General features: G+C 55.8%; 1 protein-coding gene across 1 annotated transcript; it reads left to right on the plus strand.

Annotated features, from left to right (window-relative positions):
- The first annotated feature begins 5,246 nt into the window (after nt 1–5,246).
- On the plus strand, nt 5,247–18,568 carry Bgn (biglycan). The gene is made up of 8 exons (XM_042667552.1): nt 5,247–5,389; nt 13,399–13,650; nt 14,003–14,115; nt 14,666–14,879; nt 15,705–15,815; nt 15,996–16,089; nt 16,227–16,365; nt 17,403–18,568. The coding sequence occupies exons 2-8, from the start codon at nt 13,410–13,412 to the stop codon at nt 17,598–17,600; spliced, it is 1,110 nt and encodes a 369-aa protein (XP_042523486.1). The 5' UTR covers nt 5,247–5,389; nt 13,399–13,409; the 3' UTR covers nt 17,601–18,568.
- Nucleotides 18,569–20,732: the final 2,164 nt, after the last annotated feature.

Consider the following 20,732-nt stretch of genomic DNA (forward strand, 5'->3'; position numbering starts at 1 on the left):
TACATTCTGTTCCAAGCTTCCCACCCCAGTGCTGGGTAAGCCTTTCTCAAGACTCCTCCTCCAGAAGCAGACTCCGGAAGGAGTGGTTAAGGTGCTGTGCCCAGCCCCCACTCCCGCTGCCACCGAAATGACCACATGGGGACAACCTGGAGACACCAAGTTGCACAGTCCTCAGGTCAGGTGCTGCTCTCTACAAGGCTCCTTCAGGTTGGAGTCTGACCACAGGGAAGGCCCTGGCCAGACTCTCCCTGGTCCCACTTAAAGCCTCTGAGTTCTACAGGCTGCAGGCAGAGCCAAGGCAGCATGCTTGGGTCCTTCCTTGTGCCAGGAGAGAGTCCACTGTCCTAGGTGCTTCGTCCACTCCCTCGAGCTGCTCTGCTCGGCAGATCATCCACAGGGTCACAGCATAGCCAAATCCACTTTTCCTCCTCTGGCCACGGCTCAGGCCATGCCTCTAAAGATAGCTAGACACAGGCTGGGCCTTCAAGGAGCCCCCTTTGGGCCCTGAAATTACAGCCCTGGTGGCCTGGAGGGGGGTGATGCTATGTGATTATGTCCTCAGGGGAAGGTCAAAAAAAGCTCCTGGCATGCACAGTGCCAACTTTCGCCAGCCACGCCTCTGCGATCAGCACTGGGAAGCTTCCAGACAGTGGAGGCTTGGCTTACTAGTACCTCCTCAGATGCTACCTCTTGAGCAATTTGGCTCAAACCATGTCCCTAACTGTCATACTCCCTGCACCCAAAGGGTCTCTGGGAGCGTCCATTCTCTGCCACCTTATATCACCTGCTCTCATGCTGGTGGTACTGGTGGTGGTGTGGAACACCCTTTGGATCTGTGGGTCTGGTGCTCACCTGCCCCTGCTCAGCTGCTGAGACTGTGGGCATTGACAGGCTGGAGGGGGCAAAGAGGTCCTAGCAAGGCTGTGGATTTGGGAAGCAATGCTGAGCAGGCTTGGTTGCTCAAGAAATACCCCTGATATACCTGTGATGTGTGTTCCTGTCTAGGCCTCCTCCCACCCAGCCCCACCCCTCACCCCCATTTCCTAGGTCATCTTCTGACTTCTTCAGGCATGTCCTGGCTCATGGTCCCACAGCATGGACCCTCTCCAGGGACAGATCTCCTACCTGTCTCATGCCCTCCCAGTAGATCGCCACTGCCTCCCAGGTCTCTCCTCTGCTTCCCAGGTCTCTGTTCTGCAGGAAGACAGGCATTGGTCTTTCCTTTCCCACAGGCAGGACAGCAGGTAGATGGGTGGATCTCCAGGTGGCAGCTTTCTCAGCAGCTGCCACCCCTGTGGAGGGTTTTCTACCAGCCTCTGGAAGCTCTCCCCACAGAGCACCTGCCAGTCTCCCCACCCTCCCCTCCAGGGACTCAGTCTAATGGCCAATGTCTCATGCCCAAAGGAGACCAGAGGCCTGCCCTTTGAGTGCCCCTACTTCTTTCCCGAGCCTCCCCATTCTAGCTAAGGCACAAACAGCTGCAAGCCAGCTGTGAGGGGGATGTGCTGCAGCTGACGCCGCTCCTTCAGACACAGGCCAAGGAGGTAGAGGCTGGCTGAGACGCTCCTGCTCAGGGAGAGGCAGCCTCCCTTCCTCAGTCCTTTTCCTCTTTGGCCCCCTCCTTCCTTCTTGCTCTTTTCTCTTCTTCTTCTTCTCCCTTCCTCCCTTCTTCCCTCCTCCTCTCAAGCATGGACTCTGGTGCACGTCCTCTGCCCTGCCCTCCACCAGCACCTGCCAAATGCTCTTCCCTAGACTGCCTGGTGAGGGTCAAGGCTGCTTAGAGAAGGAGGCCAGGATATAGCCTAGCCTGGCCCATGCAAGACCCCTTTCCCCAGCAGCAGAGCTGGCTGCCCACTCCACGAGTCTGAGGAGCTAGACTCTTTCTCAAGTGAAGAGGGCCAAGAAGCAAGAGAAGGGGCTTTCCCAGGCTGAAAGGCAGGTGAGGCAAGTGGGCTGGTGACAGCAGCAAGGCCTTACCCCACCTCTAGCCCTCTGGGGAGGCATACAATGGAGGGCTTTGGACGCCTGTCTCGTGATGGTGTAGAGTCACACATGGGCTGGGCTCTGAACTCAGTCTGTCACTGGTCCCTGGGGCACTGAGACAGCTGTGCATTTGACTCCTCCTCAGGAATCCTAGGGGCCTCAGGAAATTCCTGCTCTTCCTTCCTGCCTTACCCCCACACACCCGTTTTCTTCACTCCCCACCTCCTCCCAGCTGCGGGAGGACAGAGGGCAGTAGGCCGCCTGCTCCTACTCTGCTGGCTGGAAAGATGGCTTGTGCCCAGCCATGCTTCAGCTAGGATCCAAGTTATCCTTGTACTCTAGACATGTGGGACCTGAGGAAGAGAGAAGAAGAGGAAAGGAGGAAGAGCAAGCCCGAGGACTGAGGTGCTGCCTGACGGTTCTGGGAATGAGCCCCAAATTAGAGGGCCAGGCTGAGTGACTCAGTGGGCCTGGGCTGGGCATGCACTTATAGCTTATTGCAGACTACAAACCACAGACACAAGAACCTTCCAGGCAGGCACAAAAACCATATTTATACAAATACTGCCCCAGATGTATCCCCAACTTCAACATGTATACTGGGCTTCCCTCCCCACCCCCTGGTCCCCATGCCAGGTCTTGCTACATCATTACTCCAAGACCCTGCCAGAAACACCCAAGACCAAGACCTGAGGGTGAGATCTGTCCTGGAGAAGGACTGGCTACTGCTTACCTGTAGGATGTCTTCATGCTGCTGTTCCCCAACTTGCTTCAGGGCAATTTCCCGCTTGCCTATTGGTCTGTTCATGCCACCTCCAGGAAGTCTTTCTGAGCTTCTGGTGCTATGTGTGGCCCTAGGGAGGCCAGAAACAAGAGAACCACTGTCTTCTCATGGCATTCACAGTCCTGCCCTGGGAGTCCCCAGAGAAGACCATGACGGCTCCCTCCTGGGATCCCACTATACCCTGAGCACTGTCCTCAGGGCTGTTTCTCCCTGCTAGGGTTCTTGGAGGCCTAAGATCTGTGCAACAGCTCGTGTATGTGAGGGGATGGGGGGACCCATACCTTCAGCTATCACTCCTCCATCCCCCTCCCACTTGTTTTCTCTCTCTATTGATGGGTCTATGCTGATTATTTCAAATGACTAAGACCGGACATCAATGTGGCCTTTTGCTATTGGGTGCTGTCACTAAGCAGAAGGTTCAGTACATGGTTTTAGACCCTTTTCTGCCTCTGCCCTGATGTCTGCTGACACGTTTAGCATGAGTGAGTAGATACCAGGGTCCAAATCCAATGTGGAACTGGGAGAGAGATTAGACAAGGGCGGGGGGCAGAGTTCGGGTAGCTTGAGGCTCCTTGAGACTCCCTAGCATTGGTGACATTACACTTGCACTCACCACAGATACGTTTGAGCATGTATACAGTGAAAAGTAAAAGCTGAATCTGGAGGTGTAGCTGAGTGCTAGCACACTGGCCTAGAGTCTGCTCCATCCCCAGCACTGTAAAGACAAAGGAAGGGAAGGAGAAAAGAAAAAAAAGTGACAGGAATAAGCCAGCAGACAAAAGCCCTGGTCTGCCTGGGTTACTGTATCGTCATCCAATTGCCTTGTCTTGACCATGAAAACAAGTGAACTCAGGGTTCCCAATCTAGACCCATTTCTCTCTTCTCTGCAGCCAGATACTACAGCTGGGCCCTGCGGTGATCCTGGCTCCAGGTAAAATCTTCCTGGGAGCCTCTTTCTTGAGTTGAGGAAGTTCCATTCCAGCCCCTGACTGAGTGACAGGATTCTGATCCCTCACCCCTGTCTCTCTCCAGTGGCCTTCCCTCCAGTCCCGCCCCTGACAGCTTGCCCTTCTTCAAGCAATATTCTTTTCTTTCTTTCTTCCTTCCTTCCTTTCTTTCTTTTCTTTCTTTCTTTTTTTGGTCCTGGGGCTTGAACTCTGGGCCTGGGCACTGTTCCTCAGCTCTTCAGCTCAAGGCTAGTGTTCTATCACTTGAGCCACAGCACCACTTCCAGTTTTCTGAGTAGTTTATTGGAGATAAGAGTCTCACGGTCTTTCCTGCCGGGACTGGCTTTGAACTGCGATCCTCAGATCTCAGCCTCCTGAGTAGCTAGGATTACAGGCGTGAACTACCGACGCCCTGCCCAGCAATATTCTTGTTTGCGCTTCCCCCACCCTTCGCTCTCCAGGGTCACTTCTTGCATCTGGGGCCTCACCTTGGTGTCCCTGGGCGGGGGGGGGGGGTCCTCACTGGACAGAGAGGAGGTGCCTTGCTATACATGATGGCTCACTCTGGCCCTCAGGAAGTGGCTGGCTAAGATTTGGCAAGCTGGCCCACTTAGTCCCTGAAAGTGACCAGAGGAAATGCTCTGCACTCAGAGAGCGGTTATCATGTCCTAGGGGGGCTGCTGGGATTGAGCAAGGAGAATGACTGTCTGGCTTCCTTTTCTCTGAGTCAGTGTTCCCAGTACAGCTTCTCCTGCCTTTCAGCTTCTCTAAAGCCTCTGAGCAGGCAAGCCAGGGAGCTCCCCCACCCCACTCCCTACATCTGCCAGTCCCTCCTGCCAGCCCCAAGCTGGTTCCCTTCCTGCTGTCACCCAGACAGGACCACTGCCTCCTGTTAAAGGAAGAAAGACTGGAGTAGAAGGAAGGCTTTCAGGGAGGCTAGGAGACTAGATCAAGCCCTTCCAGAAATCCACAACAGCTACCTCTCTAACCCCAGAGAAACCACCTTCTTGTTTCAGCCAGGCAGAAGGAAAGTTCTGGGTGGAATTAGGACAGAATTTCAGGAGCCATTCACTGGCCTAGTAATGGGAGGCCATATCCCCCTCCTCTCCCATTTCTGCCCTCTCACTTTCTTCTGCCCACTGAGTGCAGCAAGCGCCTCAGTGTCCCCATCTGGACAGTGGAAAGTTTGACTGAGTCAGTGCCTGTCCAGAGACGCCAAGGGTCCTTGTGTGTGTGTGTGTGTGTGTGTGTGTGTGTGTGTGTGTGTGTGTGTGTGTGTGTGGTGTCCTCTTGAAATCTGCCTGGGGGGGCGGGGTGAGGGGCGCAAGGGGGAGGGGTAAAGCTAGCCCAGCCAGCTACAAGAAAATTGCTCCCTTTGAAGCTGCCAGGGGGGACGGAAAGCCTGCCCCCTCCCTCTTACCCGCCCTCCCTCCCCACTCTACCAGCCCCCCTCCCTTTTGCCTCCCTCCCCGCCCCCTCCCTGCCGTCCCCTCCCTGTCGGCCCGCCCGCCCAGCCTTTAGCCTCCCTCCCACCGCCTCTGTCTCCCTCTCTCCAAGAACTGCCCAGGAGTGAGCTGCTGCTCTCGGTCCACCAGGCCTGATACAGACACTTGGACAGCCTGACATCTTAGCCTACCAACTAGGCAGCCTGCACCTGGCTGCTTCCACGCCCCAGGTAGGCCCCCCACCCCCACCAGCCTCACATATGGCCACCTTCCCTCGGAGACACTGGCCTCCATCTGTGCTCACTCTTCTACTCCTGGCTCCTCTGTCCTGTCCGCAACTCTGCTGCCTCTGCTGCCCTGCCCTGTGGCCCCGCTTTCCCCAGTGTCCATGGCTCTGCTGCCCCTTACTACCTTTCCCGCCCCTGGGCACCCCCAGAAGCTCCTGGTTCATGCCCCTTCACCGCCACCCTGTGGCCCCCTTGGTCCTTGTCCCATGTCTGTGTCTTCTCCCCTCTCTCTTCTAAGCACCTTATCACCCTTCCCTTCCCTCTCCCTTCTGAGCCTGCCCAACCACCAAGCTGTACGGACCGCTTGTTCTCTGCCTTGGGATGTGTGTGCAGCAGGGGGGATGGGGGGGTTCCTCACTGCCAACTGTCCACCTCTTGCTCTCTGCCTCAGCATGGGCACCCTGCCACCCATCTGGCTGGGTGGCTGGCACCCTAGCTCTGTCAACTGCCCTGTCTGTTCACCAGCAGCCACAAGGAGGACACCCTCCACTTGCTGCCAGCATCACTCTAGGGCTTTGTGCCTGCCAGGGTCAGGAAGGCCCTGGGGCACCCGCCGAGCTCAGCACCCAAATAGTCCCCTGCTGCCCAGGCTATTCCTTGGCATGGGCTGAGAGCCTTGCTTTCCCAGGCACAGCCCAGGCACCCTGCCTAGATATTCCTCGCTTACCACAGGGCAATGAACTTCCTCTGCTTTCTCCTGGGCGAGGTGTGGGTCCACAGAGCCCTAGCTACAGGGGTCCTAGGTGGGCCTGCCTGGGTGCCTCTGTCCTGTCCCTCTGGAATTAGGACTCCAAATGGGCAGCGGACAAGTAGGAGAAGAGGAAATCAGGATACTGTGCCATGTTCTCAGCGACAGCCCTGGCTTGGGGCCCTAGAGGGGCCTGCCAAGGGACCCAGAAGAGGGAACAAGAGAGAACAGAGCCATCTGGGTGTCCACCAAGTGCCCAGGGACTCTGCAGGAATGAGAGCACCCTTTGGCTGCTCCATGGGTGTGGCCAGGTGCCCATTTGCCCAGAGCAGGAGGAGCTGCATCTTCACAGCAGAGCCACAAGTGAGGCAAGCAGGGACGATCTCATTGAGGCCAGGGACATTATTCTCCAACAGTCTTCACAGGTAGCCTGCTCTCCTGACTACCCACCAGGAAGTTCAGGTCCTGTCCCTGGGGCTCCTGCCTCTGTGCCTTGTCCTTCCCTGGCCTGCCTGCTCTCTGCCCTGTAGTGGCTGATTTAGATGGACACAAGCAAATAATTATCCTTAAGTACCAGGTAGAGTCCCAGGGGCCTGCATCCAATGGGTACCGGTGAATACCTCTGGGTAACATATACTCAACTGTGTCTCCCACAGCCTGGGAGAGGTGGGAGGGCAGGGATGCCTTTGTGTAGAGTATGCCTGTATATGGTGGCTGTGTGCCAGTGGGAAGCCTTTGAGGGCAGATCTGTGGATGTGTATGGACAGAAAGACACACGGCTGCCTTTAAGCCACTAGGGCTGGGCAGCAAAGGCTGGCTCTGAATCAGGAAGCAGAGAGGGTTCCTGTGGCCAGTTAGGCAGCTGGGTGTGGCCAGCTAGCCTTCGTGGCCTATGTGCACACTGGTCCAGGGACCCAACTTGGAGGAGGGATTAACTCTGCCATTGCTTCGGCACCATCCTCAGAGCAGGGGCCAGGGCCCACTTTGTGGCTGGGAAGTCTGCAGCAGCTAGGCTCGTCCTAGGGGTCCTGGGAGGAGGAGTGCCAGCCCTGAGCATCCTGTGTGTGCAGGATGACTTGCCAGCACTGCTCCAAGCCAGTCCCTCCTGCAGCGCTAGGCTGTGGGATCACGGATGGGAAAGGGCAGGAGGAAAGGGGATACTTCCTCTAGCTACATGCTGGAAGTCACTTACAAGGCCAATGAGTATCTCTTCCAGGGACAGTACCAAGTCCCAAGAAGAGGAATTTGGAATGAGGCCACACTATGCACTTTGCCCCTCTGGAACCTTCCCTAAGGACTTCTGGTTTCTTGGAACTCTGTGTGGGGGTGTAGGGAGGGGATGGGATTCCACTCATCTTCTGGGCCCACCTACTCCATAGAGACCATGTAACATTAGTTTGTCCCAGGAATCACGTGTTCTCTGTCCCATGGGATTCTTAGCCTACCTTTTCCAGCACCTGCTGGAGCCTCACACCTCTGACAACACCACTGATTATTACAAAGTCTTCCCACACCCATCACGACCCCCTCCCGCTCCTCTTCTCTAGTTACTCCTAGCCCTCCTCCGCATTGCCCCGCCCACCTCCCAGGCTGGCCACTGCCCCCACAGTCCAGGCAGCAGGCTGTCCCTGGCAGCCTAGGCTCACACCTCGGAGGGGAGGGGTGCAGCCCACAGGGACCTCACTCACACCAAGTGGTACAATGTGGCAGAGCTGCCCTCTCCCACCTGGCCACGGGCTGCAGGGTGCAGGGTAGGCACAGGCGCTCTGTAGACAGACCAACCTAGGGTCTGGCAGGCTCTGATGCTGCCTCATCCCTGGCCCACTGGAGCCTGCGTTATCCCCTGACATCTCCCCTCCCCAAGGGCTCTCCTTCCTCCATGGCCTCAGACACTGAGCCAGGGGAGGTCAGGGGCTACAGTATAAGTTGTGACCTATAGAACCTTCAGGGAGTAAGCAGAGAGGAGAGGGCAGCTCAGACTTGCTCCATGCTTAGCTTTTCTCATCTTCTGAAATAACTAGCTTCTTCAGGTTCTCAGGGGAAGGCTGGGGCTTGCTGAGCCACTGCCTCTGGGAAGCAGGAATTTTGTGTTTTGTCCCCCATTTGGAACTGACAGCCTCCTTGGATATTTCTGTGACTCTAAGTGCAACCTCAGCCTTTCCCCATTTGTTTTCTTGCCCTATGCCTTCTTGCTCAGCGTCAGAAGAGCCCCAGAAGTGGCTTTAGGGGACTCTGACTGCAAGGAGCCCCCACAGTCCTTGGGAGGTTTCAAGGTGGACGGGATCCTAGCCTGCCCGGCTGGCTAAAGAGAGCTAGATCTCACCTCAGCCAGAGCCCTTGAAAGGGAGTAGGAGGAATGTCCTGCCTGGGAGAGACGGTAGGAAGCCCCATACCGAGGAAGCAAAGAGGCTCTCTGGTCTTGGGACCCGGTTGCCCGGCTGTTCTCCTTCCCTGGCAGTGAGATGACACTGGCAGCTGGGTGGTTACATGCAATCCCAGCTGTACCATTTCCTCACTTTGTGGCTTTGGGCAGGGGTTTGGGGGCAAACTCTCTGAGCTTCATTTATCCCTCCAGCACATGTTAAAAGCACAGCTTCCTTCTTATAGTCAACAAGGGGAGGGTGTCTAGGTGAAGAAGTCTGTCAAATCCCCTGCCCTGCCATTGGGAGATGCTAGTATCTTCCCTCTTCTCCGAAGAGTCTAACACATGGCAAGTAGGAGCCTAGATTTCTTCAGTGACCAGAAAGAGGAGAGAGAGCCCTGGCTCAGGTGAAGAGAGACCAGACAGCCTAGAACCTTCAGCCAACCAGCATCATCTTCTGTCTGACTCCAGAAGTGTCTTGGTACATTAGGGCAGGGGATAGAAAACTTTCCCTTGATGCACCCAGCCATCGTGACAGCTCCCTTGTGCTTGCTCCTTGAAGCCTCTTAAGAGCGACATTTAGGTACAGCCCATCTCCCAAGACTGACTGAGAACATGCCCCAACTCTGCCCAACCACCGCAGCAGTGCCAGGACCATGAAAGGAAACAGCTGCCCTAGTGGTCACCCTTGGGGATCTATCCCATAGCTGCCACGTGAGACAATGGCCATGAGTTCAGTGTGTAGCCCAGATTGCAGATGTGATGGGGCTCAGGGTCATTCCTCCAATCCCCACCTCCACATGCACATTTACATGGCTGTGCACACACGCATGCACTCGTGCACATGCACGCATGCACGCACACATACACACACACACAGCCTTCGGCAGGGCCTTGGGAAATGCACATTCCTTTGCTCTAGTTAACACTCAAGCAGAGGCTGGAGCCTAGGGGAGATCAGGACAGTCCCAGAGACCAGGCCAGGTGTCAGCCTCTTGGTTGAAGCTGCAGACAGCCTCGGTGTTCAGAGAGGAGTGGAGAAGGCCACCCACGCTTGTTCCCTGTCACCCTCTCCCACTCCCCAAATTCCAGAGGCTCAACAGGGCTGTGCAGAGGGCAGCACATTTCTTGGAGATGCCCCAGCTTTAGCTGTACAGTGTGAGCCCAGCGTCTACTCCTTGGCAGCTGCCAGCGACACATCTGCAGGCGAGTGCCTAAGGCCTGCCAGACCTCCAGTCTTGCTCCTGCCGCCCTTGGCCTTGCCTGAATGCCTGGCACAGCCCCTCCATGTTTTCAGAGGCTGCCAGCGTGTCTTGTTGAGCTGTGACTTGGAGCAATGCTGCATAGAGGACTGCGCTGGCTTTCAGAGGGGCAGACAAGGAGGGCCCTATTGAGATGGTGGCAAAGGCTCCAGGAAGCCCAGCCTCTTCCCTTGCTGCCATCTGCGGTCGCCAAGCTGAGGCTCACCACGATGACCACTTCTTTCCTTTGCTCTGAGGAGGTGGCATCCAGCAGACTTAGCTGGCTTTGATGGAGCTTAAGGAAACCTCCATGAGGGTCGATGAAGGGAAACTGAGACCCAGAGGCCCCATGGGTGGTGGGGAGGTGGGGAGGGGAGGGACTTGATGTAGGTCTCACAGTGTCTGCCCATGGGTTGCTTCCTGTGTGAGGAGACCAAGGATGATTTGCAATACCCTGACGTTTACCACCACCAGACAAGGGAGATTCTTCCCCTGGCTGTCCTCATTACCCAGTTGTGAGCCCTGGGCCTCCTACTAGACAGCCCTACCTACAACCCAAGGGTAGCTGAATGAGCCGAGTGACTGGGGGTGACTTGGGAGAAATCAGTTCTTCTCTCTAGGCCTCAGTTTTCTCATCTATGAAGTGGTACTACAGATGCCAGTGTCAGAAAAACATTCTTTCTGGGGTCTCAGCTATGTGAGATCCCTTGCCACATCCTGTAGGCTTTGTGTTGCTGAGATCATGAGAGGACTGTGCCAAGAAGCTCACTTCGCCCCCAGCAGTTCAGTCATGAGTCCTACAACAGCTGCCAAACCTTGTCCTGCTTCCATCATGGGGCTCTGGTTTGTGGGCCTCTCAGCCCTCAGTCTCTAAACCCTCAGTATGAGCCCAAGTCGGAACCAACAGGCAGAGTGCTGGACTCTCAGCCCCTTGGGAGCCCCTTCACTTACTATGACGTCAGGCAAGTCTGCTCAGAGCTGGTGAACTTCCTCTAGGGACCCCATTGTCCCAAGGCTGTACCAGGGCCTGGATATCCTCTCCCCTGGAGGAGGGAGTCCTCGCCCAAGCAGATGGCCCAGTTTTCTGGAAGTGCCTGTGGAGGAGCTTCATCTCTCTCATGTCTGGAAAGCCACGTGTGGCCTTTGAGGAGATTCCTTGGTGGGGACAGAAATGTCCTGTGAAGGGCTGGGAAGGTGGCTCAGTGGTAGAGCGCTTGCCTTGCATGCCTGAGGCCCTGGGTTCGATTCCTCAGCACCACATAAGCAAAAAGAAAAAAGCCGGAAGTGGTGCGGTGGCTCAAGGGGTAGAGCGCTAGCCTTGAGCTGAAGAGCTGAGGGACAGCGCCCAGGCCCAGAGTTCAGGCTCCATGACCGGACCCTCCCCCCCCAAAAAAAAGAAGTGTCCTGGGGAGACCTCAGCCCCCAGATCTGGAGGCTCCAGGTTGGCTATGGGTAGATGGTCCTCGGCCCCTACCTTCCCCACTGCATTGGGCTTCCCCATCCTCAGCCAGCCAGGTAGACTTGGGTCCCAGGCCCCACCCAGGAGGCGGGTGGTTGGGCAGCTGTGCCAGTCCTGACTCATCCTCCTGTGAGGTAGCAGCTTGAGCTTCAGCTTCAGCCAGGGCAGCCGTGGAGGCAGCTCCTGCCTGGCTTCCATTCCAACTGCTGTGCTGCCTTCGGCCTCCTCTTCCTGCTCTCCCACTGCTCCTGCTTCTCTTGCAACTCCTCGGGTGCACACCTGCACCTGGACAAGGGCCCTGCCTGTGGAAGCAGGCACAGGAGGCCTTGTCCAACCTGGCCCTGCCATGAGGCTGTAAACCAAGGAGAAGAAGGGGGAACACACCACTTAGGTAGGCGAGTTCGGGTCTTTCTACCCACTCTGGGGCCAATACTTCTGGTGGGGTACCCTGGGTCCTGCCAGGCCACCTGGGCCTGGCAAGTCTTCCGATGCGGCCATACATAGCATCGCAAGGGTCCTTTCAAAGGAGTGAAGGAGTGAGAGAGGTGGAGCACTCCTCAGTAGGGGGCTTTCTCTGACCTCAGGAGTCTGTACCAGGCCCATATGTATATGCGAGAGGGAAACAGAACTAAGTGTTGGGCTCTGCCCCTCGCTTTCCTATAGGATCTTAGGGCCCAAGGAAGCTACTTGTTGGAGGCAGCTGCCACTCTCATCTGCACACAAGCTCTTCCATCCAAGGAATGGGTGGGAGCCAGGTCAGGCCCCGTGAGCCACTCAGGGGGACATACGCTGGGGATATTCTCTGCAGTACCCAGGCAGCAGCACGGGCCAGTTTTCTCTCAGGATGGACAGCAACTGGTGGTGCAATGCTTGTGTCCAGATTCAAGCAAGCCTGGAGGTGGCTAGCTCCCTGCAGGTACCGAGGACTCCAAAGCCACAGCTCCTTTGTCCCCTGGGCCTGCCCAGGAAGGCCACTCCCTACAACCTCCTGTATCTTTGCCTTCAATGCTGAGACTCCAGGGGACTCACATGGAGCCCGCCCCTTGCCAAACTCTGCCTTGCCAGGATGAAGTACAAATGAAAGCTTCTTTGTAGTGGGCTACTTTGAATCTCCGTAGTTCCCTGGTGGCCAGCTAGGTTCCGTGTCCACAGATGCACACAGGCAACCCCAGACATCCATGCCCGAAGGATAAGCTGATTTGACATGGTTTTGTCCACCCAACAGGTGGGGAGAATGAGGCCAGAACAAAACTCGAACCTGTGCCAGGGAGTGAGGATGGTTGGAAAGGAAGAAGGTCTGGCCCTGCCTGATATGTTCTAGGTGTCTGGGCAGACTAAGCCCTGGACAGGGTCAGTGTCTGCTGGAGAAGAAAGAAGCAAGCAGATGCTGGGGCAGGCTCAGGCAGAGCAGCATCTCCTCCGCCCCTTCCCAGCTGCCTCAGCCCTGGGAGCCTGCAGACAAGCCTGACCCTGCCCTGCTACCCTGGTGGCAGCCTGTTCTCCTTGGGAGCTTCTCCAGGGTCATGGGCCCAAAGGAAGGTCAGGGGCAGATCTGGAGCCAAGAGTTCTTGTGTGCTGAGGTCCAGTGGAATGGAGGGGGGGCGGGAGGGTGAAGGGGAGAGGGAGGGGAGGACAGTGGCCTGTCCCCCTCGCCTCTGCAACCTCATAGGATGCCTCTCTTTCTCCAGCAGGCCTTGTGCGCCTTGACCTCCGGCCCTTCTCAAAAAAATGTGGACCTGGGGGAGGGGCTCCGGCAGGGAAGGAAATGACTCATGGCCACCTAATTAAACTAATTGCATCACAATTACCCTGAGCCTGAAGCTCTGGAGGGATAAACTGGGTGGCCTGAAGGGGCTAATGCTTGGATTTTCCCTCTACCCCTCCACTTGGCCTCACTGACACCATCCACCCACCCGAAACACGAAACAGGATCTGGTTAGCTCAGGGGCAGGGAGGGAGGCTCACAGCTAATTGGAAAGACATTTTGTTGCCTATGAAACCAAGTCCCGCCTCTTGCCCATCACTCCTCCCTCTGCTACTTCGCACCTACCAGGGTGCGAGGAATGCGGGACCCGGTGCCAACGCACATATACACAAGTATGCGTGTGCACACACCACCAGCAGCCATTGATGGTGGAGACACTGGTAGAAAAGGGGGTGCTCTTGCTGACTCGTGACCCTCTCTTCACCTTTGGCTCCCAGGGACAACCACCATGCGACCCCTGTGGCTCCTCGTGTCTCTGCTGGCCCTGAGCCAGGCTCTGCCCTTTGAGCAAAAGGGCTTCTGGGACTTCACCCTGGATGATGGGCTGCTCATGATGAATGATGAGGAGGCTTCAGGTGCCGACACGACCTCGGGTGTCCCTGATCTGGACGCCGTCACACCCACCTTCAGCGCCATGTGTCCTTTTGGCTGCCACTGTCACCTGCGGGTTGTTCAGTGTTCTGACTTGGGTCAGTCCCTGGGGAGCTGGGGTGGGAATGTACCAAGAGGCTCGGGCCCAGCCTGAGAGCCCCAAGTAAAGGAGAGGAGCGACAAGATGGATTGTCATGGTGTGTGTGTGTGCGTGTGTGTGTGTGTGTGTGTGTGTGAGTGTCCACGTGTTTAGACAAAAACGGGGCCTGCAAACTCTAGAGCTTTTTCTCATTAGCAGCATAGTCCTTATGTTTGTGCCAATAATCCTGTGTGCTGTGTGTGTGTGTGTGTGTGTGTGTGTGTGTGTGTGTGTCCCTGTGTGCCTGGTGTCTCCATCCCTCCACACCAGACTGGGTGGGCCCATGTTAATGTTGTGGTACTGGCTCCCAGGGCTGAAGACTGTACCCAGGGAAATCTCACCTGACACCACGCTGTTGGACCTGCAGAACAATGACATCTCAGAGCTCCGCAAAGATGATTTCAAAGGCCTCCAGCACCTCTATGTAAGCCTATCTGAGGAACTGGGAGAAGTTGGGAAGTCTGTAGTTTGGGTTTGGGTCCAGAAGGGTTTGTGTGCACATATGTGAGGGGTATGAGAGGACCCCAGGGCTCCATGCAGTACTGAGAGAAGCCCGGAGCTGGCTGTAGGGGGCGCTCACGAGGCTGTAGCTTATGTGTATGAATATAATAAGTCAAGCACACTTAGGTCAGTTCCTTGTTTGGCTGAAAATATTTTTATCTTATTGGTTCCTCCTAGCAACACATAAAGGGAAGATTTCATTGTAAACAATGCACAAGTGGGGAAACGGAGTACAAGGAGTGATAGGCTGGGCTGGGCAGTAGTGACATAGCTAGGGCTCAGAGCTTTACATGGTTGCTGGCTTCTTCTGCATTCTGCCTACAAGTACACACTGACCTTGAGACTGTGCTGGGCTCAAACATCTCTCAAGTGCCATCAACGAGGAGCCCAGGAGGCAGAGGAGGAAGGGAGAGAAGGGTGGACTGGCTGGAGAGTTGGGACATTTACCTCTGTCACCTCTGCCCCTGCCTCAGGCCCTTGTCCTGGTGAACAACAAGATCTCCAAGATCCACGAGAAGGCCTTCAGTCCCCTTCGGAAGCTGCAGAAACTCTACATCTCCAAGAACCACCTGGTGGAGATCCCTCCCAATCTGCCCAGCTCCCTGGTGGAGCTGCGCATACATGACAACCGCATCCGCAAAGTGCCCAAGGGGGTGTTCAGTGGGCTCCGGAACATGAACTGCATTGGTAAGTGCAGGCTGAGCCTAGTGCAGAAGTTATTCCAGCATCGGCTAGGAAAGCAGGGTCCCAAGCAGCTCCAGCAGAGCCCAGTGCACCTCACAGAATGCACCACATGTTTGTTTCAGCATATGGTAAAGGGATCCTGGAGGGTAGCTTTAAAGGATCTGTTCAAGACTGTCAAAAGCAGTCTGAAAGCCAAGCGCCCAGAGTTCAAGCCCCATGACCGACAAAAAAATAAGGCAATCTGGGCTGGGAAGGTGGCTCAGTGGTAGAGCGCTTGCCTTGCAAGCATGAGGCCCTGGGTTCGATTCCTCAGCACCACAAAAGCAAAAAGAAAAAAGCTGGAAGTGGCGCTGTGGCTGAAGTGGTAGAGCACTAGCCTTGAGCTGAAGAGCTGAGGGATAGCGCCCAGGCCCAGAGTTCAGGTCCACGACCGGACCCCCCCCCCCCAAAAAAAATAAGGCAATCTAAGAGTACAGTGTGTTTCTGGATCTTCCTCCAACTGCAATTTAAGGGGAGAGAGCAGCAGAATGAGGGGAAAGGCCTCAGACTGTGGACTACCACCAGGTCCAGCTTGTGGAACTGGTTGGCTCTTCTCTTTCCTCTTGCTTTTCTGTCCCTAAAGGCAAAAAATCAGGGCCAGGGTTCCTGGGCTAGTGGTCTTAAACAACTGGGGTTGGCGATGCTCCCAGTCATTTTGTGGAAGTGCTTTCAGGAGGAGGTGGAGGGAGCCTGCAATCTGTAGCACCCAGCAGGCGAGCCAGGGCCCCAGAAACTGACAGACCCTGGCCAAGTGCAGGGTGGCTCCAATGTGAATGGCCTCTCTCCTAGAAATGGGTGGGAATCCCCTGGAGAACAGTGGTTTTGAACCTGGAGCCTTTGATGGTCTGAAGCTCAACTACCTGCGCATCTCCGAGGCCAAGCTCACTGGCATCCCCAAAGGTAGGTGGCCCTGCTTTCCTGCCCTGCCTCACCCCCAGGCAACACAGTGAGGGGACCTGCCCCATCTATTTGAGGCAAGGCTCAGCAGGGCTCCCCCTCACCTGGGGCAGAGAAGGGGCCCCTGCTCCCCTCCTTGTCCTCAGTCCCTGCATTCACCTCTGACTACTCTCTTCTGGGCAGATCTCCCAGAGACACTGAATGAACTCCATCTGGACCACAACAAAATTCAGGCTATTGAGCTAGAAGACCTGCTCCGCTACTCCAAGTTGTACAGGTGGGAACAGCCCAGGGGAGCTCTGGGTTTCCATCAGCCAGAGGGGCAGGGCCTAGGGTGAGGGAGGGGTCCTCCCAGTACCCATCCCGCAGTCCTCTCCTCCAGCCCCTGAGTATCTCTTATTCACCCACCTGCAGACTGGGCTTGGGCCACAACCAGATCCGGATGATAGAGAATGGGAGCCTAAGTTTCCTGCCCACCCTGAGGGAGCTGCACCTAGACAATAACAAGCTATCCAGGGTGCCTTCTGGGCTCCCAGACCTCAAACTCCTCCAGGTGAGTGGAGACAGAGAGCAGGACAGAGCCCAGCATGCAGCTGGCCAGTCACTTCTGATCTCTGAGCCTCATCTCATGTTGGAAGGAGCAGTGTGCACTCTCTTTCCCTTCGTGCCAGTGCTCTCTGTTTACAAAGACATGTCACCCTCCATCTACGGTATTCTCACAGGGGCCTCCATTCCTGCTTTGGCTTCTAGATGTGTGGGTGAATTTGGTCTTGCCCAGTCTTGTTCTGAGCCTAAATCTCTTCCTTGGTCCCACTCACAATAGTAAGAACACTGCCATCCTCACCAGACACCCATCCATGCTGCCAATGCAGCTGCTACAGCAGCAAGGCCCATGCCAGGTTGAGGACGCCCTCTAGTGGCCAGAGACCTCTTGTTGCCAGTGAACTAATCCAAGACTCCTTGGCTCCACCAAGAGAGCTGCTTCAGGAAGTAGGGTGAGGTGCTGCTAGAACATGAGTGCCGCTGAGGACTGGGTGAAAAATGAGAACACCTTGAATGAAGCCCTTTCTCCTCTCATGATCCATGGGTTTCCATAACAAGAGAGAGCCTGCTCCTCTGGGAGCAGGCCTGGAGCTCGGGAATGCAGAAGAGGGACCAGGCACCCTGTGGGAGCCAAGGCACTTTCTTCCTCCATAGATGTCAGGTCAGGATCAATGACTGATTCCTATAACCTCACTCCACCAAACATAATCCCCATTCTATCCACAGAAAGCCTTCACTCACCATATACCATACCTGGCGCACAAATTATGGCCAACACCTATCAACATACCAGCACCCCAGTTTCCCTCCTCCCCAAAGCATGAGGAGAATCGTGGCCCTCAAAGGGTGGTGCCACTACACTGAACTAAATGATGCCCAGGAAGCAGCAGTGAGGCCTAGCATGGAGGCAGGCCCCAGTGCCTCCTGCGTCTTCCCTCCATTTTGCCTGCAACCCACAATACCAACCCAGGTTGGAACAGACTGGGAAGGTGGTTGGGGACAACTGGGCCCTGAGAGCAAGCCTTGACTCAATCTCTCTGTCCCCAGGTGGTCTATCTGCACTCCAACAATATCACCAAGGTGGGCGTCAATGACTTCTGCCCTGTAGGCTTTGGAGTCAAGCGGGCCTACTACAACGGCATCAGCCTCTTCAACAACCCCGTGCCCTACTGGGAGGTGCAGCCAGCCACCTTCCGCTGTGTCACTGACCGCCTAGCCATCCAGTTTGGCAACTATAAGAAGTAGAGGCAGTGGTGGCCACTATGGTGGCCCCAATGGAGGGGGGGGGGGTCTCTGAGGAACACAGATGTCCCAGAGAGAAAGGCAAAGCAAGGAAGAAAAGCCCTCTCCTTTGGTTCCTGACCCCAACTAGCTGCCCCACCACAGCCTCTTCCTGGCTCCCAAGCATGCAGGTGGACACAAGACCTGGCCCCCATCACCTGCTCCCCTCAGCTTCAGAGATGCATCACCCACCCACTGGGGTCACTCAGAGAGGCACCCCATGAAGCTTTCTTCCTGTTCATCCTCAGACATCCTCAGCCTTAGGGAAAGATGGTCCATGGGTCTGCAGGGCAGAAGGAGTTAGTGGGGTTGGAGACAGTAGACTCCACCATGGCCATCTTCACCTGGACACATGGTCCTTCTGTCATTCTCCTGGGCCTTCCTTGCTGCCCTTGGCTGCTTTGCCTTCAAGTTCACCATCTGTCCATCCCAGCCATCTTGCTCTACCAGTCCCTGGACTGGCCTCTCTCTCTCTCTCCTCTCTCTCTCTCTCTGTTACACACACACACACACACACACACACACACACACACCCCATCTGCCCTGGGCTGGCTCTGCTTTACATCTCCTGCCCAAACAAGTGTGGGGGCAGCTGTCTCCCTGGCCACTCTTCCGAGTTCTTGTCTGCAGCCCTGGAAGGGCTTGAAAATCGGAGGCCCAGATCCCTCCATAGATTAGCCAGGGAGGTGACCATACTCCACTGGCCACAGAGGCAATGGTAAGCCTTCTGTCCTTCCAGGAGGGGTCCAGCTTGTCACCAGAGTCTCGAGCACCAGGTTTCATTGGCCCGACCCCTCTCCCTAAGATGGCCAGGTCTTGCTTCCTCTCCTCCTGATCCCTGCTCTGCTGGGGGTGTGAACAGCCACACCCAGCTGGAAGGGCTGCTTCTGAAGTCGGCTGATTTTCAATTAAAGAAAAAACTGTGCAATCTGGCTCTGTGTGCCACTGGTTGTGGGCTGGCACTGAGGATCGAAAAGAAAGCAGACGCACGAGAACCCACCTCATCTACCACCTAGGCTCTGCTTCTCTAGCCCTTCCCGGAGTGCCTGCGCTTTGTCTTTGTTGTCGTGTCTGCCCTTAGAAGGCAGTTCTTCTTACCCTCAAGTCCAGGTCTGGAAAAGGTTCCAAGTGACCAGACCCAAGGCCCAGAATCTGACCACATCCCCGTTCTTTCTAGGCACTTCCATCGCTTCAGCCATCCTTAAGCTGGACTCCAGAAACAGACGAGGCCCGAGGGGGCATCTTTCTTCCCCCTCACCCAGAGTGTTTGTCTAGCACCTGCCAGCTGTGGGCACCAGGCTGGACCCCCTCCCATCAGGAAAGGAGCTGCAATGTAGTAGAGCCCTGTATGCTTGTCTTGACAGAACTCAGAATAATTCCAGAGCCTGACTAGTCACGGCTGTGGGCAGTCCCCATGGTAACACTTGAGAAGGGGCAGAAGGAATGAACCTATAGAGCAAGGGCACTGTAAGCGAGGCACCCGCCTATGCCAGCCTGGCTATGCTTTCCCTGCCCCTGAAGTGCTTCCACAGGGTCCCCCTGGGTGCTGGGTCACATCATGGGCCCTGCATGCAATCAAAGCATCCACTTGCACCCAGGGAAGCCTGCTCACTAGGGACACAAGGCTTGCTTGGAAGGGGACAGTCCCTAGAGCCATGCCCTCTTGGAGGCAAGCCCATTGGGCTGAGGTGGCCCCTGGCTTGACCTGCAGTTCTCTCTGTCCTACATGAGGAGCCTCCTGGTCAGCTGGAGCTCCCCTGAGCGGCTGCGAGCAAGCAGCAAAAATAGAGCAGACAGGGCCTGCATGGGCAGCAGCCCAGGGGAGGTGGAGCCCAGAGGTGGCTCCTCACACACAGCCCTTACGCCTGGCCTGGCACCCGGGACACCTATCGTCCCTAGGTTTTTCCTTTTGGGGATGGGAGGCGTCGCTCGGCGTGGTGGCCCAGCGATAGAATGTCACTCGGCAGCATCATAGCACTATTCTGGGGCATGTGTTCCACAGCCTGGCAATCTCTGCTGAGCTGGGCAGGCGCAGGGCAAGGGCACTGGCCAGGGGCCAGGAGTCAGGGCCTCAGTCAAGTCCCTTTGCTGGTGTGAAGAAGGAGCAGCCAGAACCTTTAGTGAATTTCTTTGTGGGTGCAAGTGGGGTGCCAAGTGACATTGTGCAGCTCCAATACAACCCCAGTGCACATCCGCCTTCTCTTGTCTCCCTCGCGATCTTCCTTTCCTCTGTCTCCCTCTCAGTTCATGACGCTTCCATAAACCCATGCTCTGCCTTTACCAAGTTAGAAACAAGTGCGGCAGTGGTAGTAGCACAAACTCAGGGGACAGGTTCCATGGGCTATACAGGCAGGAAGGAGCCCACATGCAGTGTCTACACTGCCCAGACTAGAGGTCATGAGCCACCCAAGCAGAAGCCCACAGGATTGTGGGTAATGGTAAAAGGTGGGCTCTGTTTTCAGAGCCAGTGGTCTTCACCAGTGTAAAGATGAATTCCTGAGCCTCACTCTTCTCAATGTGTTGCGCATTATTATTATCAGGTCATAATAATATGACTTGGAAATCCCCACGGTGGCATCCAGATTACCCCTGCGGGCCCCATATTCATTTTCAGGTGGGCTGAAAAATGAGGTTTGGGGGCTGGGAAGGTGGCTTAGTGATAGAGTGCTTACCTCGCATGCATGAAGCCCTTGGTGCGATTCCTTAGCACCACATACACAGCAAAAGCTGGATGTGGCTGTGTGGGTCAAGTGGTAGAGTGCTAGCCTTGAAGAAAATGAAGTTCTCAGACAGTGCTCCAGGACTGGAAAAAATTGAGGTTTGTTCAGAGGGCTGACCTTTGTCAGGCTGCGGAAGCTGCAGGACACAGGGGTGCTGTGCTCTCAACCACGGAGATGGGCAAGATAGAGCCCAGGGAGGCAAAAGTTTCCACCCAATATTTGCTTCGATTGGAGCTCCTGGGCTTAGGGACAGCGTGGATATGGGAGTAGAGGAAAGAAGTAGGTAAGAAGTGTGCGTAGGGTTATGGTATCATGGTGGCCTGATGTACCAAGCAGACACAAGGTAGGAGCAGGAGGGGGGCCATGAGGCAGGGAG

The sequence above is a fragment of the Dipodomys spectabilis genome, unplaced genomic scaffold, assembly GCF_019054845.1.
Source record: "Dipodomys spectabilis isolate Male_0828 unplaced genomic scaffold, ASM1905484v1 ptg000411l, whole genome shotgun sequence".
NCBI lineage: Eukaryota > Metazoa > Chordata > Mammalia > Rodentia > Heteromyidae > Dipodomys > Dipodomys spectabilis.